This window comes from Calonectris borealis, chromosome 1 (assembly GCF_964195595.1).
Source record: "Calonectris borealis chromosome 1, bCalBor7.hap1.2, whole genome shotgun sequence".
Taxonomy (NCBI): Eukaryota; Metazoa; Chordata; class Aves; order Procellariiformes; family Procellariidae; genus Calonectris; species Calonectris borealis.
The window spans coordinates 217783991-217809769 of NC_134312.1; the positions used below are offsets into that span (position 1 = coordinate 217783991).

Consider the following 25779-nt stretch of genomic DNA (forward strand, 5'->3'; position numbering starts at 1 on the left):
GGAGGGACCTGTAGCTCAGCTCTGCATTCGCTGCTGGAGCGTTATCTGTAGTGAACATGTGAAAATAAAATAAAAAAAAAAAATCAAACCAGCGTTGTAACCAGTGTTTTGTTTTTGAGGTGAAGGAACAGGACACTGATGCTGTGCAGATCATAGAATCATAGAAAGGTTTGGGTTGGAAGGGACCTTTTAAAGGCCATCTAGTCCAGCCCCCCTGCCGTGGGCAGGGACATCTTCAACCAAATGAGGTTGCTCAGAGCCCTGTCCAACCTGACCTGGAATCTGTCCAGGGATGGGGCATCTACCACCTCTCTGGGCAACCTCTGCCAGTGTTTCACCACCCTCATCGTAAACAATTTCTTCCTTAAATCTAGTCTCATGCTGGATGTTGCAATACAGCAGAGAGCATCTCTGCTGCTGCAAAGGACTGGCGTCCGGCATTTCAGAGGAACCCCAACGCACTTCTGCAGCTGCATAAAACCAGCAATTGCAGTGCTAAAAGCTCAAACTCCTCCACACCCAGAGCTGTAGCTGCCCAGAGATCTTTTAAAACCAGGCATATTTGATTTCTGGTCTCTAAGGGAGAGGCGTTAAGCTGTGGCCAGGAGAACAGTGGTCCATTAACAGGAATCCTCATCGTCTTTCAGATCAGACATCAAGACATGGGGGATCTTTGTAGTTAGACAGAGGTGAACTTGGTTTATTGCCACTCCTTCCAGCATCGGTTTAAACAGCTGTGAAAGAAAGGAGGAACTCTATGAGATTACTATGAAGCTGAGATGTTATCAAAACATCTGCGTTGTGTCTATCAGATGCCCAATCTCCCCTCGAGGAATCGTTCCCTCTCGGTCCCGCATAGGGCACATACAACCGAAGCCACAGAAAACAGATACACATAAGGGTCCTCTGTCTTTCTGCCAGCACGCTCATGTCTCCAATTAAACCATCGAGGATGTTATCGGGTTGCAGTGAAATTTCACCATCAGTGCAAATTTGCAGGGAGAAGAAGATTAGTATGAGAAAATGATTTCCAAACCCAGGAGCCATGTTCTGAGCAGTGCTAGCCAGGTCAGATGAAACCGCAGAAGACAAGCCCAAACTCTGCCAAGACTCTTTCTAATTTCAGACCAACGACCGAAACCAGTCTCTTGAAAGCAAAACCAGAAAAGCAAGGGCTGAAAAGAAGAGACAGACAGATTTCTGCTGCAGAGCTTCACCGAGGAAGGGCAAAGACGTCCATGCACGTCCTCCATCAGGAGATACCCTGCAAGGAAAAGGAGATTTTCTTCCCAAAAAGTGCCTCACTTGCTTGTAGCATGTGCAATTCTCAGCTGAAAACAGAAGCACTCAGCACCGGCAGCATTGGCAGCAACGAGCCGGCCAGCTGGAGGGACATTGCCTTCCCAAGCGGAGAAGCCCAAGGAGACTCACAAGCAGAACAGTTGCTGAGAGAGAGAGCTGGGATTAAAATCTGGGTAGGCATGGGTAACCCAACCATCGCACCACGCTGCCCTGGTCTGCCACCTTCTGTAGGAAGGAAGATGAAGAGAGAAACTTCTCAACGGCTGGATTTCTTCTGCCCGTCCTGCCCACGGCTGCAGTCCCCAGACCCAGGCCAAGGTGCCTGGCAGAAGCGTGACGGCTGGGCTGGCAGGTTTTCCACCTGTACCAACTGCACGTTCAAGCTTAAGAGCTTTTCGTGCATATGCAGCTTAATCGACTGAACTACCTTATTACGCTATTTAAAAAATACAGGCATTTTATATGAAATTTTTTGGCAGCTGGGACTGTTTTATGTTTATAGATCTATTTATACCAGCATTAACATACAGCACTTCAGGAGTTGTCCATTAGGAGTTGTCCATGATTTCAGTTTAACGCTTGAGATGTGACCATGCAACCTGATCCGCAAACACTTTTTTAAACAGAGCCACGGAAAACACCCCGCGTAAGACAGCCGACGAGATTGACTCGAGCAGTTCGGGCTCAGCTCACATTTCAAGCACCATCACCAAAAGGCATCCGCTGCTTTCCGTGATATTCGTTGAAGAGCGCTATCCCTCTCACAAAACGGGGATGAAGGTTTTGCTGGCACTGCCTGCAACTGAGCCATCAGCACAAGCCCCTTCCGACAGGTACCTTGCAGGAGCCGAGGGCCGGTTGCTGCAACGACACGATGCCTCCGGCGCTGGCGCGCAGACCCTGTGCCGCTGCTGGCAGGCGGACGCGTGACGGAAAGCCAGAGCGTCGTTGCCAAAAGGCCCCAAATCAATAATTAGAGCAAGTGTTAGATTTATTCCCCATCTCGCCTCTGCCCGGCCAAGGAAACTACATTTAGTTTTGCCTAAAAAAACAGCCTGAGCTTGTTTCAGTTACCGTGGGTGATCAATATAGGCGCTCAGCATCAGGCTGGGGGCTGCTGCCCCGCTCTCCTGCAAGAGCTGGCTGGCCGTCCGGGCTGGCAGGCACAGCCGAAAACACGGGTTACCTTCTCCTCCGCTAACGTTCTTGGGAGGGAGAACGCTTCCCCTGTGCAAGAGCAGAAAGCGTCCGCTTGCTGTAGCTGGGGAAAGTTCACCGGGGTTACTCGAGCCAATTCAAGGCTTAATGGAGCTGTGTCAGTGAAACCTTTGTAATACCCGACTACCAGAAAGCATTTTTCCTTTTTAAAATTTTAAATTTTTTTTTTTATTGTTATTTTTTGATGGCCAGTGCTTTAGTTTCTTTTAACAAGTCAGTGCCACACAGAAAGGGACTTCTGTCCCTGCTAAAACCAAGACAATCCAGACCAGCATGGATACGGCTGTTCTAGAAGTCAGAAATTCAGCAATTCAAGTATGGTTTTATCAAAACAACCTATTGAAGGTAACCTAATAAAGCTGGATTGAAGAGTTCATCAGATTAAATGACAAGCTAGTCAACGCAATACATACAGGACAAATTTCAGCAGCAGCAGAGCTGACGTCCGACAATCAATTCCTTACCGGGAAAAAAGTTTTCATACTATTTAATGAAAAATTGTAAAACAATGTTGCATTCTGCCATACACAAAATAAGCCGATATCAAAATAATCAGCAATTAAAAGAAGTCTTAGCTAGTTTTTTTTTTTCCCCGCTGGAAAATTAGAGTCCTTTTTTCAGCTGGGGTGAAGACCCCCTGCCTGCAGACAGGAGGGGCTCGCGGCTGCCCAAAGACACCAGCTAACCCAGATCCACGCAGAGGACACAGAGCACATGCAAACACTTCCACCTGAAAAAGGTCAAAACCCAGAAACCGAGGAGAAATACCCTCTTCAGCCGTTTGAAAGGTGACAAAATGAGGTGGAGAAGAGCCCAAGGTTTATCTAGAACAAGACCACTCTCAAGCAGCACCTCCAGCTATATTCCAGTAAAAACCTTTACCATTCCTAGTTTATTATTCACTTTAACGCAGCTACATTTCGATAAAGCTGTTCAATATTGCAAAACAGCTTAAAGTACAATTTCTCTCCTGCATCTTCCCACTTCGGCTCCAGGACTATCCAGTTGGCGTCTTGGCGTTTTACTCTCTGCTGACAGACAGATTGGGTGGGAGAAAATAAAAAAAAAAAAAACAAAACCACCCACACCACTAAAAAACCTGTTGCTCTGATGATGCCTGGGGAGTCCCTGTAGCTCTTCACATTACGCTGCTTCCCACCAGCGACTCGGTGTCGAGGACAGTCTCCTCCCAAGACTTGTGCAGCAGACTCCTGTTCAAGGGGAACGTAAGTTTTTTAGGCAGACATATGTTGCTTATTAGCTCGGCTCACAGAAGGTGCTGGATGAGTAGCAGTGCCTCCCTGATGAGGGAACACGGCCTTTCCACTATCCATAAAAGTTTTGCAAATCCAGCTGTCTCCCAGCCCCACCGTAGGGTGTTTTTCCAGCTGCGTGCCATCTTTTTGGAAGGAGAGTGAAAAACAACTGCAGTACCATCTCGTGTGAAATAGGATTTGGAGCCAAGAAGGCAGTCAGGTCTTCTAGCAAACCCTCTTGCCCAAATATTGCCACTTTGATCAATATGGGCTTGATGGACCATAAGCCAAAGATTTTGGGGGGGGAGCTGAGGAGGACACCGTGGTTCAAATCAGGCTTGTAAAGAAAACAAACACAAAGGAGCCATTAAGAGAAGACACACAAGTTGAGAGATACTAATCAGTTTTATTTTATAAATACAGATGAGCTTTCCCGCAATTACCAACATAGTTTTAATGTGTCATTTACTATGGGATATTCTGCTGTTGCTTATTTTAAATACCTGGTCAAGCAAGGATAAGCCAATGCTGTTGTGCTTGCTATAAAAATATAGTGGGATATGATCTTCCAAAACTAATATTCTCAAAAATCTTCGGAATTCCTAGTGAGGGGAAAAGATTGCAATGAAATGTTTTCTCCACTTGAAGACATTTGCAGACATTTAACAGTGTCACAGCTGTGCAGGAACTGAAAGGCTCTTGACAGTTTAAAGCACACTGTGATATATCATCTCACCTTCAAACCTACTATTTGTTTCTCTCCCACTACGCTATTTTCAAAGTAATTTACGGGGGCGGGGGGGGAAATAATCACAAAAAAGAAAGCCACGAGGTGGCTGCAGTCCATACAATCCCCCATCCTCAGAGCAACGAGAAGTTTGCCAAGGCTTTAATCAGCCCTACGATGCTGTCCCCCTTCACACCACCTTCTATATAGAAAGCGATGAAAGTGGAAGAGAAACATGGGGACAATTTAAGGCCTACTAAAGATACATCCACAGAAAGCCCGTCAAAGAAGCTTTGTGCGACAGATGCGGAAATCAACCATCGCGTTTGACACGTTAACAATTACAAGGCTCAAACAGGAACAGCAACACAACATCAGGGAGGAAAACTAGACTTCATTTGGTCGGGTGCAACCTGAGAAAATGCGCAACTAATGAAAAAAAAAATCCAAAGCCCCGCTGATGCTCTACGAACCTAATTTCACGCGTCGCTTAATTGCATTGAGACGCTCCGTGTTTGCCTACGAAACATAGCGACTTCACGACGACTCTTTGGGTTGCTTTGAAAAAAGTCACCACCACAGACAAGCTAATGCCTTTCCGTTAGAGAGGAAACCCAGCGTGCCTACGAAGAGGTCTGGGCTGCTTTGAGCGCGCCAGACCCCACCCCGCAGGGTGCGCGACTGACTCAGCGTTACCCCATTTCACCTGAAGTTATACTGCTACCAGAAGATGGTAAGATATAGTCACAGGACAGAGCATCTTATGCCCACTTCATGAATAAGTGCTATGCTTTCAGGTGTTCATTTCTGGCTCTCAGGATGCCAAAGCACAGTGAGAACTTCCTACCTATCTCTTCTCAAAGATGACGGCAGTACTTTAAGATGCTGCAGCGTTTCCTTTAGGGAAGCTTTTCATGAGGTTGGAACAGAGGAGCCTATTCAGGGGTGAAGATACTCATGAACGTGTCCAACTTCATGCCCAAGTTTGCACCTGGAACCACGTTCAATGCCTTATGGAATCGAGGTCTCTGCTTCTGAGCGCTTCCATCTAGCACATCGTACTGGGCCAGACCAAAGAGAATGAATCGCTGTAGAAAGGCTTGATCCAACAACTCAATTGCAGACATAACCGTTAAAAGCTAACAGAAGAAATGTGAATATTAATTTTAATACAATCATTAAGGTGTTACCTGGAAAAATGCATATTCTAGAACAGTGCTATTATGTATATTGGTTCTCACATACACATCTTGTTTTGACAACAGATAGTTGAGATTATACATATCCACATTTTAAAAAGTTAATTTAGGCTAGCCTTACGGTGAAGTTAGGAAAAAGACTAGGTCATTGGTTCAAAAGAAAGCATAGACCAGAGAGGAAAAAAAAAAACCAGGCATGATGAAGTGTTTTTTATTCTGCTATATATTTTTATATTTAAGAGCTCACAACTGAGCCCAAATTCTTGGGTATACAATATAGAAAGCAAGAGCAATGAAATCCGAACTGAAACAAATACCAGGAATCACAAAGCAGGCTGCAAATTGCTTTCCCATTAGTGCAGCTGAACACATGTGCCAGTGGGAACCTACCTAACAGCAAACCGCACCTCCAGCGAACCGCTGAAGTTTCTTCCTTTAAAGTACAGATGGTTAAAAGGATATTAATTTAGAGGAATAACGTTAGGTGCCTCCTTTCTACAGAGCACGGAGCGATTCCACCAATTCGCCTAATTCCGAAGTGCTGACTGCATTTTCAGTCTGGGTTTTTACGAAGATGTCTGTGAAGTGCCTCACAGCAACGCTGTCCCCGTTAGACACCTCGGAGGGTGGCAGCTGAACCCCACTTAGGTCGTGCATTTGTTACGAGGTCTGTGCCCAGCTGAAGTGGGGAATGGTCAGGCTGAGATTTTTATAAGAAACCTTGGAGGTGATTTAGTCCTCAAGGCTTCTACTGGTAGGAACAGTGAGTATGGAGGAAAAGGTGGGAAAAAAATGTCATTTCTGATTAATGTGGTGCAAGGAAACTGCAGATACCACACAGGGTGCTCACTCTCTGGCAAGTTTACACCACCAACTGAAGACCCATCAGTGCAAACTAGAACTGCAAAGGCTACAGAGCACAGCCAAGAGAAAGCTGTCCAATTGTAACAAATTCATGGTATTTCTATAACACTGACTACATTGCTCAAGAAAACACAGGAGTACATGGGAGAAGGTAAAGAGGTCTTACCATAAATGTATTTTTAAATTAACTTTTTTTTCTTCTGAGAAGATTAAAATAAATTTCACTCTAAATAATAATTAAGAAATTAACAAATATTCATAGAAGGGCCTGATCAGCACTAGAAGTTGTTTCCAGGAAACCCTTTTATAAATGGATTCCAATGGCTAAAAAAAAAAAAAAATTCCAACCGATTATAAATACCAGACATAAGAGGACTGGAAGCAGAATCAAAATTTACCTGGCCTGTGAATATACCATGATCCTGTGTTATCGTGCTTAAGTCCGTTTGTCTAACACCATAGGAATAGCTTTAGCTTTTTATTTTTTTTATAATTAATATAAAGAATAAGTGCAATTTTATCTCTATTCCAGATCACTGATTTCACCTCAATGTCTGCTACCAAATCCCTGTCCAAGCTCACTTGTCCGAACTTTTACGCGGTCTGCGGAAGCTGGACATGTTTTCATTCAGTGCATAGATCCTTCGAGAGAACTCCTCAAACTCCCCTAGGACTTGTTCATCACACTCCACTGCCACGGCGTGCTCCACCGGGATGGAGTTAAAGTCTTCTAGCTGATCTCCCGTGCTGAACCCCGTTGCTTCCATCCCCATGATCTCCTCTGCTTGCTCCACGGTGCAGCAAAGGACAGGGCCGAGCGAGGGACGAAACTCACAGGGCTGCTCGTTGCTTGCAGTGCCAGAGCACTCACCCGGCAGAAACGCCCCATTTATTGCACTAGTATGTCCTAGGAAAGACTCCTGCCGGTCTTGGGTATTGTTTAGGCTCCCGTTTTCTCCATTTAAACTGCTGCACAAGTCCTCGCCTTTCTTGGTATTTCCTTTTGAGGAGTCCATAGAGGTATCCAAGGAGGAAGATATCGATCCAGGTTTTTTATCTAACTCTCCTACACGGGCTGTGATGGCAACAGGCTGTGTTAAAGCAGAGTTGTAACTAGGAGGAGGAGTTTTGTACTGTAGTCTTTCATTTCCCGTGCTGGCTCGTTTTCGGAGTCCTTTATCTGGAGAAGGAAGCCCACTGGAAAAGCCAATATCCAATCTGCCAAAGCTAGAGCTCTGTCTCTTTGGAACGGGAATTGCACTGGATGTATGGTGCCGATCACTATAAAAGAAGGAAAGGATAAATCACAGCTGTCAGGCATGCTCACGAGCAATACAGATGTTTAACCAAAGGCTGAAGCAATTATTTTATCACAACTCCGGGCTCTGTTTGGCCAATTACTTGTATCCTAAAGTGCTAAAACCCCAAATGTGTTTAGTGCTATATGAACTACAGAAGACACCCCAGAGGACAACTTTACTGAAAACCGGTAAGATCGTGTAGGAACATTTACAAAGCTCCATGGTTTGAAGAGTCAATCACCCAAGAAACCACCACGTTATGTTAATTCATACTGTTAACACCATTTTATAGGACCAAGCTGTACTTTATGAATTATTACTGTTGACCATATATTTATGTATTTATGGCCTGTACTAGGCCATCATAAACTCTTCAAAAGTGAGTAATAATGGCCGAATCCTCCAAGAGCAACTTCTTCCAACAGTGGACTTCCCTGACAGCTGCACAAAGGAGAAAAAACACACTAACTTTGCTATTTGCAGAGGACTATTTTTTCCAGATCTTCTGCTTTTCTGTGCCAATCGTTCCAAAACTTTTTGGACAAACGTCAACCTCGGTTTCTTGAGGAACATGAACTAATCAAGCTTAATTTACAAGTTTGATTTTATTATTTAATACCCTTCCACAGACCACTTACACTGTCTCAGGGTCTATAATTTGGAACATCCGGTTTATGTCATCTGGGGTGTGTTATATGAATTTTCCTTCATCGGCTTAATCCTTATCCAAATATAATCACCATTCTATATGCAAATAGTATATTGTACATTAACATATGCAACTGGTTCATTTTCCTTCCAAATTAAAAAAAAAAAAATTACAGCTATTACTGATCTGCTGAATATATAACTCCAAGATTCAACTGCTGTCAGTATGAGTCTCCTTCATTAACTCAGTTTTAAAGAAACTCCTTCTACTCAAGGCCTGATACGTTTTGGGATGTGTCTTGCAGGCAAAAATCTTGGAATAGCAGTTATGAGTAGTCCCTAGCGTGGATCCTTTTCCACATTATTTTTCTTTTTTAGCTCCCCTTTGTAAATAGAATAAGCTACATTGCAAAAAGTCCCTCTGTGAAAAATAAGCATCCCCACGGGAGGGCAGTGTGGAGGACTACTGCTCTTTAATTTCCTCTCCCATCTTACTTACCTCCTCCCAGGCTGCCCCTTAATACATGTGTAGGGCTTCCTTCTCTTCCATAAAAACCTCAAATTACCTTAAGGAAAAAACTGCTTTTCAGAATTTCCAGTTGCGGACAGTGAAGTGGAGATAAGCGCCACACATGCAGCCAGCAGCAAAAACATCAACTTTCTTTTTAGATTTCAACTGCTGTTTCAGACCTTTTTAATGCAAATTCTGCATAGCATTTGCAGCATTGTTGGCAAAGGTTTGGAGCATTCCCAGCAGAGGTGACAAAACAGAAATCAGTATGTGCCACAGATGCTGTTTACGTGGTCTTGGAGATTAGCCCTCAAGTCTCTTACTGACCAGAGACTTTAAAATACTTTAACCAACCCCTAACACAATCAACCATTTATTTTTAAAATGATGTAATACGACAAACACAAGAATCTGAGGCAGGACACTTGTGAACTTTACTCAGGCAATGTGCACTGCAGACATACTGGTGATGGTCTGTTTTCCCCTCGCCTTCCCCCAGCTTAGTGCTTTCAGCCTCGATTCAGAAAATACATGAATACTCGGTATTATTTATTTGATTAGATTCTGTTTATCTTAAATCTTAGATAAGAAACTTTTTGATATTACCTCTAGGTTTGCTGAATCTTCCTTAAGAAAAAGCACAGGAAATAAAATAGAGTGCTATGTTTTCAGCTTTAACAGCAAAATGCAGCAAAACAATGTATTTTGCTCTGTATCGAGTTATTAGAAACTTTACAATTAAATGGTAAGTTTCAGGAATTTACCCAAATTCCAAAATGTGCATGTATTCACAAAGCCGGATAACATTCAAGACACTTCTCTGGGTCCAAGGGCGCATCATCCTATGTTTATGTGAACTAATTCCTCACGGACAAGTGATAACTGACTACTGCAGATCACTGATCAAATTATAAGACACGATGCAATCAAGTAGATGGTGCTTTTCAGTGCAAGATATCTAAGGTTTTGCTGCTTTTCCCATTCCAGATATAGAGATGTTGCGGAGCTGAATTATCTCCCTTCTACTTGGATGAGATAACATGTAACATGGTGATCTGCATGTCTTACCAAAGAGATGTGGCAAGACGCATGTCTCAAGGCCAAGCACTGGCTGTGTGTTGAGGAACTCGGCAGGAAAGGCCTCCCTCCTCCCCTCTTCCTTACAAAACGGAGTCCAAAGCACAGGCTAGGACCCGTCTTGCAGCTAAGAGGAGCCTAAGCCTGCCACGAGTCTTGAGGAGTACAAGGGGGAGCCTCAAGGCAGGAGAGCTATGAGCTTTGTGCTACAAGAGTTTGGCCATGTGCACTGTGCTGATCCATCACCTTTTGGCTCTAAATGCTCAGAAAAAAGAGATAGGCAAAAAGGAGAGATGGGTTCTGCGCTCAGTCTAGTATTTTAGGTGGTAGTGGGGGGGGGAAAGCCCTGTTGCTAAAGTTTGCTTTGTTTTATTTGTACTGTATTGACAATTTAAGATCCAAAGGGCAACACACTTGCTTTTTGCAGCTCTAGAATGAGCTGTACGTTCCTAAGTCTGGACCTATTTGATAAATCAGTTGTCTTATATCATGTAAAATAGTGAGCACGTATGCAATTCAGAAAGAAGATGGGCTGTATGAGAACACCATTCTCATACAAGCTCCTTTTCAAACTCGAAGACCACTTATTGCCATCCCTTTCTAAAAGAAATGGGCTATTCCCAGAACTGATTCCAGTATTACATCCCCTGCAACAATAAAGATAAAGATCATTCTTCTTGGTTTCTATCAAGATGTCAGGGATGAGTCAAACAGGAATGTATTCCAGCTGAACTGGAACCTAGAAGGGCTGCAGATTCCAGGGAAACAGACCCCACGCATTTGAAATAGAAAGCAAGACTAGGAACAGATAAAATAACACAAGATACACAGGCAAAAAAGGATAACTTTTTTCCCCATGTACAACAGATGGCAGATGCATCATGTTAGTTGTTCTGTAGAGTATCCTTTGCAAAGCACCAGATCTGCAACACCCACTATCGCAGTGAGGGCTTCCTATCTCCTGATCTAGGCACAATGACAAGAAGGGTTTATAGGAAATTCTGCCATTTGTCTGGATTTTATTCAATCATCCACAGCCTTGGGACAGGCATTTAAGAGATTAAAATCTAATCCAGGAAGAATTTCAAGCTGTACCTTGTGGATTTAAGTACAGATGAGTGTTTCTCAAAACAATCACAAGGATATCTACTCTTTACACATTATTTTAGTGATAAAAGCTTTTGCCTGAAATGTAAGCAGTCAGAAGAGGGTCCAGACAAGTTACAAACACAGTGGCCTGAACACCAGCCTATACACGCTTGGAGTGGCTCCTCCTGTTGAATATATCACCTTACAGCACAAGATGCAAGATCTCACAAGAGTAGGATCCATCTCTGATGAGGATGACGTGTCAGGAAAGAAGTAAGCAATCCTAGGTTTAATCCTAGCTCCTGCAGCTGCAGGGGCACACCATTGTGCAAAACGCAAGTAATTCTTGGAGAGATCAAACCCAAGGCAAAGCCTCTTCACCATCTGAAAGAGTTAATACCTGCTACTCTTGTTTGTTGCGCTGGACTGTGCTTTAAACTTGCTCAAATTCATTTTTCTTAGATGCTTTAAAGGGCAAAGACAAGTACGGCATGAGACTGTCTAACTGGTAAACCCCAAATTACCTTCAGCAAGTGCTGTTCAGTCCAATTTAGGCACAAGAGCAACTTTTCTATGAAGCAGAAGAAAGAAGCAACAGCTGAAGAAATTTAAGTGTCTGAGTAACCAACATGAAAACTGTGGTGCCTAATTAGTTTGAGAGAAGCAGCTTTACAAACTGTTCCGGTGGGCACGTAAATTTAACTTCCTCCTAAAAAGAAACATGCCTAAATTCCTTTGTAAATCTAGGCCTTACAGGCAAATGGGTGAGAAATTAATTAGTTTGTAGGACCAGGAGAGTTTTTAAAGAGCTTGTTATGACAAGGCTATTCAAGCTAACACCTTACGTATGCCTGAACAATACCTCTTTAGTCCAGCAGCCAAAAAAAATCTTCCCTTCCTTAGTAAGTTGAACTGGCAGAATGATCTATACTAAGTGATCTAACAGCCTAAATGTAGCAGCAATACAAAGCTAATCTCCCTCATCTACAAAATAACTTCCCAGTTAATAGAGTACATAAGGGCTGCCCCATAGGGCAGTAAAGCAGGAATGATCTTCATTTATCATGCAAGCGTTCAAACTAATGAATTAGAACAAAAAGCACTTGCAGCCAGGTTCCTTAAACTACATGCAATGAAATGGACCTTACGTAAGACAGCAAAACCAGGTTTTAAGCTGCTGGAGACATACGCAGGCAGATTTCTGAAACCGTCCATTGCTGCCAAGAAATATGAATAGGATGGGTTTAGCTTCAGTCAGGAATAAATACGGGGATAACAGCCCAAATGTGAGAAAGCCGGAATGGAGTCAATAGAATGGCTAAACTGCTCATCAAATATTATCTAAGGAATTTAGATAAAAGTAAAAATGCACGAAGGACTTTGGAGATCAGCCATCTGAGAGTTCATTGCCTAGGCTCCTTCCACAGTCACTGGAGAAAGAACACAAGCACTGGCAAGAAGGGTGGGTAAAACCCTATTGAGAGCCATTTATGACCAGCGGGACGGTCACCCTCTCCGGATGCCTCCTCTTGACCACAGGGGCAACCTAGGCAACTAGTTTAGGCTGAGTGACGAGTGTCTAGAAGGCAAACATGAGAAGATGAATAGCTCTCTGTATACTTTTAAGCAGAACAATGGTCATAGTCTTACAGGCAAGTAAAATAAAAACAAAATGGGTCTAGGTACAGTGGGTTAATCAGTTAAGTCAAGGGGTCTTTTCCAGTTCCATCACCTCCCTTCCAGGTGAGAATGAGAAGTCAAACTGAGGTTTTGGTTCAAAAGTAATGTTTACCGAGAGGCACAGAGCTCAGAAATACTAGATTGCTATTAATCTTCATGAAAACAAGCTGCTGACGGAGGGTCTCCATTCCATTTGCATTTTCCTTGAGGAAAAGGCTGTACTGTTATCAGAATTCATAGCACTGCATCGAGGCAAAGTCCAGAGAAAGAGATGTTTTATCAGCTTCACAGCTCATGGAATTAATAAAATATATTAAAAAAGCAAGTCATGTTAGAAAACTACCATCCAATTGCCCAGAAACTTTAGAGACTGTAAGGTGTCGTCACCAGTGAAAAGAGTTTGGCTTGCAGGAGCATAACCCTTTACTCTACGGTACAACCTTGACCTGAATTACTAGGGTTGAGCTGATTCAGCTTCCAGCCGCAATTACTTGGTCAATCTTCTGAGACAGCAAACAGATGTGGACACCTGTCCAAAAAGAATGGCCTGCGACTAGTGGAGGATAAAAACTGATTTGATGAACTGTCATCAGGCCTTAATGACTTTTAGTCATCAAGTTGGATCAGACTAGAACTGGTTACGTATAGGCGTATGCTGAATTGCTATCAGGAAGCAGGGTTTCTAAATTTAAAAAAAAAAAAGAAGAGAAACCTCAGATTTATTGGACATTATAGATAAGAGAATTACATCATCACCAATTTCAATGTTTCAATTGCATCCAAATCTCAAAAGCCAATTCATAATAGTCTAACTTCAGCTCTAAGTTTTACTGCCAGCAAAACTATAAAGTAGCTGTGTTCTCCCCAAAATACTAGTTTTCACTAGTCAGTAATTAGACCATTTGGGCATTCTTACAGACCTAAGGCTCAAGACACAGACTCCGTGCTGTAAACAGACGAGATAAAGTGATTAAAGTAGGACACAAACATTTCTAAAGTTATTTTCTTAGTGAACAGATTCTGGTTGTAATCCGTTTGCAGTTCTGATAAAATGAAAAAAGTTTCTTCAGTCAGATTCACTTGCGATTATTTAATCTGTCTACAAGGGGCTCAGAGAAACTGTAAAGCAGTATGAGAGACAGAATACAATTCACAGGCTCAAATATGTATCTTTTCCTCCCCACAAAATGTTTCCTCTGAGGAACATTACTGGATCACAGCTGGTCAAAATACTAAATCTTGATTGTCTGGCCAAAAGCCAAAATCCACAGCTACAGCTCTTTGGTATGAGAATACTTTAAAAAAAATAACTTAAACACCATTTGATCTTTTTTGTTGCAAACTATGACCTCATGGCAGTAAGAACGCTAAATGAAGGTGTTTAAGTTGGTTTATAGCCATCTGAAATGTTTGAAGCTCCAAGAGCAGCTCCGAGCCAATATCATGTCAACTGTGCTAAAAAGCAATAATAGTTTCTCACCTTCTTCGAGATTACTGGTTAAATAACACACAATAGTGACAGGGCTGCAAAGGGAGGTTGCCAATATGAAGTTAAGGTGAAATTGCGTCTTTTGGCAGCTAAGAAATTCTGACACACGCTTTAAAAAAAAAAAAAAAAATCTTCATAAAGTAAGCTACCAGAGTTTTCTTAACTCAAACATTAAGTTTTAGTCTCCTCTTGAATCTAGCAGTGTATTAATCAAGACATACCTTTGAAACACAAATTTAAGCCTTGGCATGCAAGTATTTTCGGGTAAAGCTTTTAAATGCAGGCTCAAAAGGACATCTCCCTGACTACAGGCAAGACTTTCTAAAGGAATATCTTGTATTTGCCAGCATTAGATAAGCCTATTGTCTAATTTTTTCACTAGGAAAAAAACTTCTCACTGGACTGCTCAAGTTTGCAGCGTGCTCTTTACTTGCCATTAATAATCACAAATGCTATCCCTCAAAAGTTACACAGAGGAAATTAAGCTGAAGAATAGGAGAGAAAATGAAAGAGTCTCTTGATTTAATGCAACCATGATCTAAAGAGCCTGACTTGTGAAAGATAAATCTGAACATGCAAAAAGGAATAAAACAATGTTCAAAAGGTACAGACTACGTGTAAGTAAAGATTTGGTGTGTCTCAAAAGCTGGAATAAACTGCATACTCAAAAGAATTTAACAGAAAAACTGCATAGGGCCTTTTGCATGAGGAAAAGCTAATCTTAAAAATGAGCTGCTTTTCTGGAAGCCAGTGAGACTCCAGGACTAAAGAGCTGGAAACAGAGAGAATTATTCCCAAAAGGAAACAGAAAAGATTTGGGGGACCACAACTGGGATAGTCTAAATCAACAACAACGTTGGCTCATCATCTTTCACCTTAAGAGTCAACATCCAGATTTTATATCAGAAAAATAAGTTTTTGCAGTTCTGTAGCCTCCATAACAGTGTGTGCAGGAACCAACAGATCTGTCTTGATTTCGTCTACGTACCGTACAAATAATATTTTGCAGCAGGGGTAAGGGGGAAGAAAAGTAAACACAGCAGAATATAGGTGCCAGGAGAGATATGAAGAGGGAAGCAGAGCTTGTAGACCTGCAAGCTTGCTGCAATAACTCACGCGTGTTGGGATGTGAAAACACGTATTAATCATTTAAGTGTCATACCTGAGAAACCAAAACAACACAAATCTCAGCAGGCAGAGGGACCCAGCAGCAACGCAATTAAACCTCGATGCAAAGGCACCGGACTCCGCAGACCTTCAACAGGGCCAAGGGCTGCCCCAGAGCTCCAGGCAGAACAACGGAGTTCATGAAAGCCCAAAGCCGAGACTTTAAAGACAACTGCCAAAATTGTTCTGAAAGAAGTATGAAATAGGTGGGCTCTTCTACAAAAGCTGTGGGGTTTTTTTGTTTGGTTGGTTTTTAATCTGAAGGGGTAAAGAAGCTATTTAGTACTCAAATCTAAACTGATGCTTACCAGAGAAAGAGGTTAAGCCTGAAATAACTATGTATTTCAGTTACGCTGAATAACTAGGGGATTCAATTCCATTCCAGACTGCAGAGGAATATAGATGTCTCTAAATAAAAGCAAAAATGAGGACGATGCATGGGCTAGGAGTTAAAACCAGTCCTGGTCAACAAGAAACTAAGTACAATGTAAGTATTGTTTTTTTACCAGCGTGACTATGATTTGACAGAACTTAAATTCAGCAAAACCCAGCTACAGCACTAAGAAAGGAAACTGAAGACCAGCAACAAGAAAACAAAACAAACCAGGCAGTGCAAGTGAACCTGTAGATAAGAAAAACCCATCACTGCCTCGTATGTTCCTGCTCTCATCCTGCAAATGAAGGATAAACTGGAAATACTTTACTGACTACGGTTTGCGGCAGAGGGTATCACATGACTCACCTACAGCACCCTGAAAACAAAAAATTCCTTCAACTCTCCATTTTAACAGCTGTGGCTTTTATGCTTGTTTAAATACATGTAATCAGATATTATCCACAAGACAGTGGGCATCTGTACTCTGCTATGGATGTGCTCAACTGCAATGCCCGATTATGAAAGTCTAGCCAGTTTTCCCCTTGAGCTAGACTCCCTGTAAAGCCTCATTTCCATTTATATTATTAGGAAGTACTAAGAAGCATTGTTTAGAATCATTAGCCTTAAAAAAAAAAAGTTTAAAATGAACAACTATTCATAAAAGTTTTGGAGGTGAGAAGGAAATGAGGCATAGACATTCATGGCGGGGGGAAAGGAGGGAATGCGATACTCCCAGAGAACGATGCTTAATATTCCTACATGTTTTGAAATATTATCCAGCCAAAAAAATGTGTTTTGTCTTGCTAATGACTGTGTATCACCTATAGGAAAAAAAAAAACCCTGGTTGTATGATGGCAAAGCCTCTAAGGCATAACTAAAGGTTCCATTATCGGTTCTTCAAAGCCAGCACACACCAGAAGGGAAGAACAGATACCTACGCTTTGAAAACGATTCCCATTTAACATGTCCCAGAGTCATCCACCTCCTCTTACTCAAGACTGAAGGAGACATCCACGACCTGCACCCCTCCCACTCTACTGGTGAGTACACACAAGTGCCATGGAAGTCAGGGTTTAGGTATTTTGCCCCTTCATTTTCAGATTTGCTTAGGGGGACCGCACGTCATCTTAGGACTTTACATCACAGCGATGGATACCCCATGAAAACTCACGGTAGTATTTTCCCTGATGAAGAAAGCTTTTCTTTATGCATCTTGCTAAGGGATAAGAAGAAAAGCAGGGAGAATCTTTTCAGCTGTGCTTGAAATCACTGACAGAATAAAACTGCACAAGGGACTGAGCTTCCTTTTCTCAGGGCCTGTTTACTTCCACTGTTTTGTTGGCCGAGTTGAATTTCCATCAGGCAACACTTTTTACAGTATTGCTCAAAGATGATACTTTTTCCTACTACTGTATTTGTTTTCCTTTGCCAAGACTCTCCTCCCAAAGTAAGTGATTTGGAAACTAGCTTAGCGTTCACATTGATCAGCGTTTCTGTGCAAGGAATGAAAGATAACAAAGGCAAAGAGTGACACAGAAATCAGGGCTGGAAATAGCTGCGGCAGGACGACGTCCCATAGGATTTTCACCACTGTTACCCACTTTTGTCCCAAAGGTCCGATATATTGAGCTGTGCTACTCTGAGGCACTAACCCTGTTTGAAGCCTGCTCTTATAATTTTCAAATAGAGCAATAACAAAAAGCTTGGTTTTGTTTTTGCATAAAAGGACGTGTGATCACATACTGTCTTTAGAACTGATGTGTTGTTCTTCCCATGTTCTACATATTGCAGGGTGGGGGGAAAGAAGAGATTTTTAGAGCTTAGCAATGTTTTAAGACCCTACTAAAATACAGCAATAAGAATCCTGTTGGAATAGTAAAATCAGAACAGAGTTTGCCCGCTGTTATTCAACCCAAGACTTTTTATCACATAACGCTTTTTCTGCATTAATTTCAGAGAAGTATTTCCATCACCAGAAAAATTCACCTTACGCTGTGCTGCCTCTATACCTGTCGTGCAGAACATGACGAGACTAGTCTGCGTTACACTAATAGAGGCTCTGCTACTTCTGCTGGTTTAAGATGAAAGGAATTCAGATATAATATGAATAGCACTAGAAAGCTTTAACTCCGCCGTTAAAGAAGGGCCAGTGCCACAGTGTTTAGTGTCATTTCACATCAGATTTAAAAACTAGCTCAAGCTTGGTTTTGAGTCTCCCTCAAAAGCCATATACTAGTCCAAAAATACTAAGGTTTGGCTATTAGTGTTTTGTAGTTCGTTATCTTATTAGGAAGAACTAGTTTCCTTTAGGAAGACTGGAAGCACTCTTTCTCTTCAATTTAACATAATATGTGCCAAAAGAAATTATTTCTCAGATCAGCTGAAGCAGCGAGGGAGTGCATATCCATCACCAGAACATCACCAGATCTTCTGGCAGCAAAACCTGGTGGGGTTAGCTCATAGTGGATGGTATTTTCAATACTTTGGAGTATCCAGAGCATCAGCATGAGGCCAGGTATGACACAGGGACCACACAAGACCTGTGCAATTTTGGGGCAGTGAATAATTAACCTAGGGATCCTAGAATGGCACAATGCTATGTTTGGGTGGGGTTCAGGCATCCAAAGAATGGAGATAAGAATGCAAGACAAAATAACTGTTTAAGGAAGAGGCTCGTGAGCGCACACAATTCAAAGAACATAAATTAAAAAATGAGAATACAAAGCATCTAACACCTGCGGAAATACACTTGCTAGGGAATCGCCTTCCACATTTCTGAAGTTTATCTCAGTGGGTTTAAGGAGAATTCGTCAAGCCTCATGCTCAAATAACTGCTGCAAGATAAGCCTACACTAACTTTAGTCTTACAACATAGAAACCAGTCTGCTTTGATTTTCTACACAGACAGTGGAGAGCAAGTCTGGATCCTCCAGAGTGCATCAGAGCAGAAGCATCAAGAATTTCCCTAGAAGGTTATTATAACCTTCAGTTACTCATTAATGTAGCTTCCCATTTAGCAGCAACACTCAACATGCAACAGCTATTTTCAACACAAATTATGCTGATTATAATTCACAGATTCCCATGCAGCTCACAGGAGTTACACATTTAAAGCAAATGGGAAGCCAGGTACTGACCAGGCTAAGAGCTGTTCTGCTAAGGTTGTTACACCTTTCTACCCTCCTGGACTATCGTAATACAGAAGGTGCATCTGCCACCAACCCTTAGATACAGTCTTAAGGGAATGATTAATTCACCTCCCTTTAGAGAAGAGCATTGCTTTTCAAATAGTCTTCCCCCCGCCTCCCACTCCTGCAAGAAGTGTTGTGGGCCCATCACACGGATGATATTAAAAGAGCAGAAGAAAACAGTAGAATATTGTGGACATCTTACTTAGCCTATATTTTGTGGAAGTCACAATCTTCACCAAGCATGCTTAACTCTTATGAAGAGGAGCTGCTTGTCTGTGAAAAATTTTTACAGCTAAATTTTTTGTGGCATCCACCTCTTTTTAATTATGAAAAAATACTTACCATCTAACCATTAGCCCAAGCTCCATGAAGTTTTTCAGGTTAGGAAGAGTTTGCCTTAGATCTGGAGTACTCAGCCCATGTTGATATCTAAGCTACAAGAACAGAAAAAACTAAAATTAGCACAGCTTTCCAAATCCCAGATTCCAATGAATATAACTTTATGGTCAGTTAATTTACTAGGTTTTCAAAGAAAGTGTAGGATAATCAAGCAGTTTCGAGAGATCTATTCCCCTTAAGGAAATGTTCCATTTAATACTCATAACCTCGTATTAGCAAAACCCACCCAAGAACAGAGACAAAATAATCAGTCAATCTGACTGTTAACCTTATTACACCTTTTCCGTTTCCAATCTGTAACAGGAGAGCAGCCACACAGCTTAATAAAAATAGAGCCATTAAGTGAAAAGACCAAATTTCAACACAATGTTCTATATTCACTGATTCAAAACATTTATTTGTGTGCAAGTATCATCTGTCATCCTGAGCCTATCAATGTATGCTGGAATCAGTAGTGGAATTATTACAGTAATATCAACCAGTAAAAATACATACTGTCACACAACTGATCTAAATCTGTGTTCCTTATACAGTTCACATCAACATTTAAACTGCTGCTGCTATTCTCATAATTAAACCCAGCATTCAAATACAATGCCATGTAGCTAAGAGAAAGGCTTCAAACATTGACTTGCTTTAACCCAAGTATTGACTCCTATGTGGGTGCAGACGTAAATGAAAAGATTCAATACGTTGACTCCATGCAAACCGCAACTTGCTTTTACCCTCAGATAATCAAATGAAGTACACATGACATAACTGTCACTGCTGGTAATGATAAACTACTTATTTAAGAAGAACCCAAACTAAAAATACCTCCAAAGAAAACAGCACATGGAAAGAAAGAAAGACTTTTTCCCTTCAAGTTTCAATTTCAAAACTTCAGGGGAACTTTGCAGGGAAATTTGTCCCTTGTGTGGTTAAAACATTAAAAAAAAAATCCCTAAATTCCAATACCTTTAAGACTATTGGAATGAAGCAGTATCAATGTGATATGCAGTCCTCAGCGGATGTTAACACCCTCCAGAAGTCACAGCTGGCCTCCAATATACACACACAGTAACTGATACTGAGCGCGCTTCTTGCTGAAACATGGAACAATCCCACTCAAAGTTAAATTTGCTTTTTAGAATTACACACCTGTTTCCCTAATTCATGAAAGTAAGGTGTAGGCAAGCATCCTCTAAGTTAGAAAGATTTCTGACTTCTCCCAAACAATGGACCAATCAGTTTTTCACAGAAAAAGACTCTTGAAATTGGGAATGATTTCTATGCTTGTCTGAGTTTTAGAAAGAAAAATTGCTTTGGAAGAAAATCATCCTCAGTACTGTATTGTACAACAGGAGGCCATTTATTACACAGTTTATTATTTCCATATGGACACAGTCAAGTCATATGGTGGGCTTGGATTCATATTTTCTGCTACAATGACAGAACCTGGATTAAGACAACCATACAATATAAATTACTAAACGATCACCACATTCTCCTGATGGGATTACAGTGGATTTGGTTAACCAAAGAACTAGCCTGGGGCAAAAGAAATTAAAAAAAAGAAAAAAAAATCAAAACCATTACATTTGTTCCTCCTACTACAATCAAATGTTCATAGAATACCCCTTTTTATAGTCATCCTTAAATTCTAAGGTTTCAGAGCATGAAGAGAATGGGATTAAGGGATCTCTTATTTCCAACAGCCAAGATCAGAGGAATGCATGTGAGACACTCTTGCATCAAAATACGAGCAAAACCACTGTTCCTGCTAAAACACATTTTCATACTGCAAATAGTAGAGATGCATAGTAAGTAAAATTAGGATGTAAGTTTTGTGAAACCTCTAGAAAAAAATGATTTAACTTTATAAACTGCATTCTATTTTGGCTTTGTAATAGCTTAAAAACAAAGCACTATTGCCTTATGTGTCTGTATCAATACAAGCTGACAGCGATGTATTTATGAAACAAACCTACAAGTAATCCCAAAAGCTGTTGAAAAAAACTCATCTGCCTTCTAGCGACAGGAGGAAAAAAGAAGAAAAGAAAAAAAAAAAAATCAGTTGAGGCATCAGAGCCATGAGTTACTTCCCAGGTTTTAGTCTGGTTCAAAATTACCTCCTCATTAATGCATCAAAGTTAACTCCTGCTTCGCAGTGGTCTGCAGTAGTTTCACATACCCCAAAACCAGAAATCTCTCTACCTCTATTGAATGCGAGAACCCACTACACGTATAGCACACAGCAAATGGGAGCATGCAGGGAGGGAAAAAAAAAAATAATTCTCTTTTACTTAAGAGAGCAGAACTCTTATTCCTCCTGCTCTCACCCTCTGACAATGCTGCATCATTAGTACAGACTGTTTTTTTCCCCAAACCGTAAAGCATTTCTCATACACCCTTCCTTAAGTTTAATATTTTTTAACAGCCAACACCACACATACCAGGGTAGTTACTCCACCTCATCCAATAAATAGCAAGACACTGAACAACAGTAATAACCTTCACCTGTGACCCGTTACAACAGGATTCATACAAGTACCCTTTAACACATCAAAATCAAATTTAAAAAGAGAAAAACATAGGGAGAGGACAGCTGCTTTGCCCATGAGAATTAAAAGGGGCTTAGAGCTTAGCATTCTGGAAGATGTAAAGAGAAAAGAGGCAAGAAGGAGAGCAGTGAAACCTGACGTCTGGGTAGGAAAACAAAAGCGGAGAGAGGTGACCGTGTGCTGTCTTGATTCTCCTAAGAAACTGAGTCCACATTTCAATTGTTGCTATTAAACACCACCCATCTCCACCCGCCCCACACTAAGTTTCCACAGGATCCAAGTATCATTTGCAAAAGCAGCATTTTATTTAAAGATTAGATTGTTCCTTCAGGATATTACAGACCCGGCCATCCAAAGGAAATGTGCCTGGTTTACTCTGAGTGAGCAAGTGTCCAAGATTTGTGTTCACATTTATGACCGTGTATTCTCCATGGGACTGTGAATAAATCATTAATGATGTTCAACTAATAAAATATTAATTGCCATTTCCTTACAAATATTTAGCTCCTATATACAGCTTTGTTTTCCCAAGCGCTGTGTGAAATGTCACTTGATTGAACAAAAACACGTAGTAAACATGAACTGGAAAACAAATAAGCTGAGGACATCAGGCACTTCAGACAGGAGTCTGAGTCTGCTCTCATACCAGTTACCAGCTACACTTATTCCACAGAAACAAGTGTTGCAGATGAGATGCAGCATATTTTATGAACAGTTCAAGACAGAATAACTTAAGGGTACTGATATTTAAGGGGGGGAGGGGGGGGAAATCTCACTTTGTAATTTCTTTCAATTACACAGATTTATTCCTTCTACTCATCTCAAAAAGAGAAAGTTTCAACATTTTATTGTTCTTTGTTGCTTTGGCTTCTGTGTTAACTGACATCACTCCAAGTTATTCAATTAGAGATGTAAAGAAGTGGCTAGTAAACTGTAACTGGGAGGGGAAAAAAAAAAACACCAAGAAAAAAACATATTCATGTTTCTACAGGATTTCAGAAAACAAATCTAGGTTCATCCAGTTTGAATCCTTTCTCAGAAAGCTTGTATCCCAAACCCTTGACACTACAAATCCACCGTGATAAACTTAAGAATTTCAGCATTATGAAAATACTTTGAAAAGAGGATAGACAGTATTTATAACTGTCAGTAGGTAACTGCCTAGACTGCTTTTGTAAAATCTGAGTTTTTTGTTTGTCCTAAGACAATTTCAGGAAGCACCTGTACAGAAGAATCTGTAGAAAGAGGAGATTAAATTTATGTTAAGGCCAACTCTACCTCTAGAGAAGACCAGCCTATCATACCAGTGGGTATTTTATATTATACTTGCTATTTATTCCAACATTACAGAAAACCATAAATGTTGAAATAAGCTGCGTTTAAAACAATGGTTCTTAGAGTGAAAGGTAGATTTATTCTTAAAACTTGTATAGCATTCTAATAAAATGTTTAAACACTTAATTTCCATCAAAGACTAAGAAAATTGTTCCAGCTAACACAACCACAGTATTAGCTGTAGATGAGGCAAGACAAACAAATTAAAGTTAACTCATAACAAGCCAGGCATCGTTGGTTTAGACTCTTTAGGAAGAGGAAAAAAAAAGAAATAATATTCAGTTACTCCAGTTTCTACCTGCATTTCCTTCTGTGCAATGGTTTGAACTTGTACTGGAAGGAAGCTGTCTGTCCTCAGCAGTGAATCAGCTCCATCCTGAGCGTCTCTAAACCACTCCTGCCATCCAAGCACCTTCCACGTAATTTATTTTGTCAGCTAGACTGTTACACTTAATTAAAATCATGTCAGACAATAAAAAAGCTTACCACCTTCCTAAAGGTAACAATTCCACAATAAAACATTCATTCATCAAATCATGACAAGTGTAGCTACCTCATTTGTTAACTAATTAAAATAGAAACCTGCAAAGGTTCAGTTACTCTCCTATAAAGTTCATAAGATAAGAAGTACTAGAACTATTAAAGCTTTTAAAAAATTAAGTTGGCTTAAAAAGAAACCATTTAGCCATCTTTCTATTTCTGGGTAATATCAGATTGCACCCAAGATCAAAATTAGGGCTTTTGCCACTAAGGGGCTGCCTCTTAAGAAAAATAATGATATCCTGCATTTACGTGCAAAGAAGAATAGCCCATTTCCTATACTAATTCCTGTAACAGTATTTAATGAGTAATGGTATACAAGCACATATATTTACTTCCAGCCAGACACCACAAAGTACCTTGACTGGAATATCCTTTTTTGGGAGTGCAGAATGACTCCAGTTCTCAACTCATCTGTTCATCGTTTACCATATTGTTTCCCCAGCCATATCCCTCTTGTTTTAAGACATGTGGAAGCATTCTTACATCTCAGACTATGTTAATAAAGTTCAAAATACCAGCCACTTCAGTACATGTTGTGCATAATACTCGAGCCTACACTGAAACCTCCAGCATTTTTGATGCACTTCCCTTAGTCTCTACTGCAGGCAACTGGTCCTTGATGTTGTAGCACCGACTGTACCTATACAAGAGGTGGACCCAACCCACTACTACACTGTGCAAGCTCATGTACTGATGTTAAGGCAGTCAAGAGCAATTTTGAATTATTTTCAGTTAAATGAGGAGTTTTTCTTGATAGCATCAAGCATTTAAAAGGACATCTGCTCCACAAATGTGAAAACCCACAAACAAAAATAGAAGCAAAAGTGTACTTCCAATCAAGTTCATGGTATTGGTTAGAAGCCAAGCATTTACATAAGGTTTTCAGAGGATGTCAAATGCTGGGACAGAAATATAAAATGCAAGTTTTAATAAAATGACATAGTTAATTGTTTTACAAGATCCTGGATGACTTTTCAGAGTATGAAGGAGCACTGGCTGGGATTCAGATGACTAAGCACTGCAATAATGAAAACAGAAAGTGTTGTTATAATGCCTGTTGCTATATAAACAACCTTGGGGGATCAGTGAAATAATGCCTGCTGCTATATAAACAGTTGTGTGTGTTTATACCTTTTAGGGGAAATTATAAAATTTTAGATTATTTGCACTCTTAACATGTTGCTTGCCTTTGTTTTATTAAATCTAGCTAGTTGTTCTAGCTCTGAACAGCTATGTGGGTTTACTGAAAAACCCTTAAGATGCAACATTAGTGAAACACATTGTGGTATCCATTAGCTCTTTAGATACCATATCTCAAAACTAAACATTTAAAACTCATTTTTATTTTTCATATTTAGAAGACTGTCAGTATACATCTATCACAGTTGGGAAGTAAATATAACCAAGGCTGCTTTTTTCTTTTTCTTTTTTTTTTTTTTTTTTTTAAAGCTTCTTGGAGAAGTAGGAGAGGAAAAAAGCAACATAGCAAGTACTGTGATTATAACAAGTCCTTAAGTCCTCAATCTTGCTTTCACAAAGAGCAAATAGAAGACTGCCACAGTAGTGACAGCCCTCATCCAAACAAGAGGAAATACACAGCTATTTTTATGGAAATGCCGACTTGTATCTTGATATGCCAACGCCTGCCTCCTTCTCCCAAGTGGACTTCAGTGCTGTTCAGAGGTCCACCCTGAAAAGCAGATGTTTACTTTGCAATTCTTCTAAGAGTACTAAACTAACAAGAAAAACAAGTTACATCAACATCCTTGAAGACCCATGTCCTTCATTAATCCATTGGGCACACGCTTTAAAGTTCCTCAAGCTGACCCAGCGTACTTAAAAAAGCCTTCGTTAAAGCCATCT

At 40.8% G+C, this 25779-nt stretch overlaps 1 protein-coding gene across 4 annotated transcripts in view; it reads right to left on the reverse strand.

Annotated features, from left to right (window-relative positions):
* Positions 1–4162: 4162 nt before the first annotated feature.
* UVRAG (UV radiation resistance associated) overlaps positions 4163–25779 on the reverse strand; it is a 97968-nt gene continuing 76351 nt past the window's right edge. For 3 of the 4 annotated variants that reach the window (XM_075140350.1, XM_075140349.1, XM_075140351.1), the window contains 2 exons: positions 19439–19530; positions 4163–7847 (listed from right to left, as the gene is read on the reverse strand). In XM_075140350.1, coding sequence (XP_074996451.1) covers positions 7145–7847; positions 19439–19530 — 795 coding nt within the window. In that variant the 3' untranslated portion in view covers positions 4163–7144. Of the gene's footprint in view, positions 7848–19438; positions 19531–25254; positions 25607–25779 lie in introns of those variants that run through there. The other variant, XM_075140352.1, reaches the window with a different exon arrangement.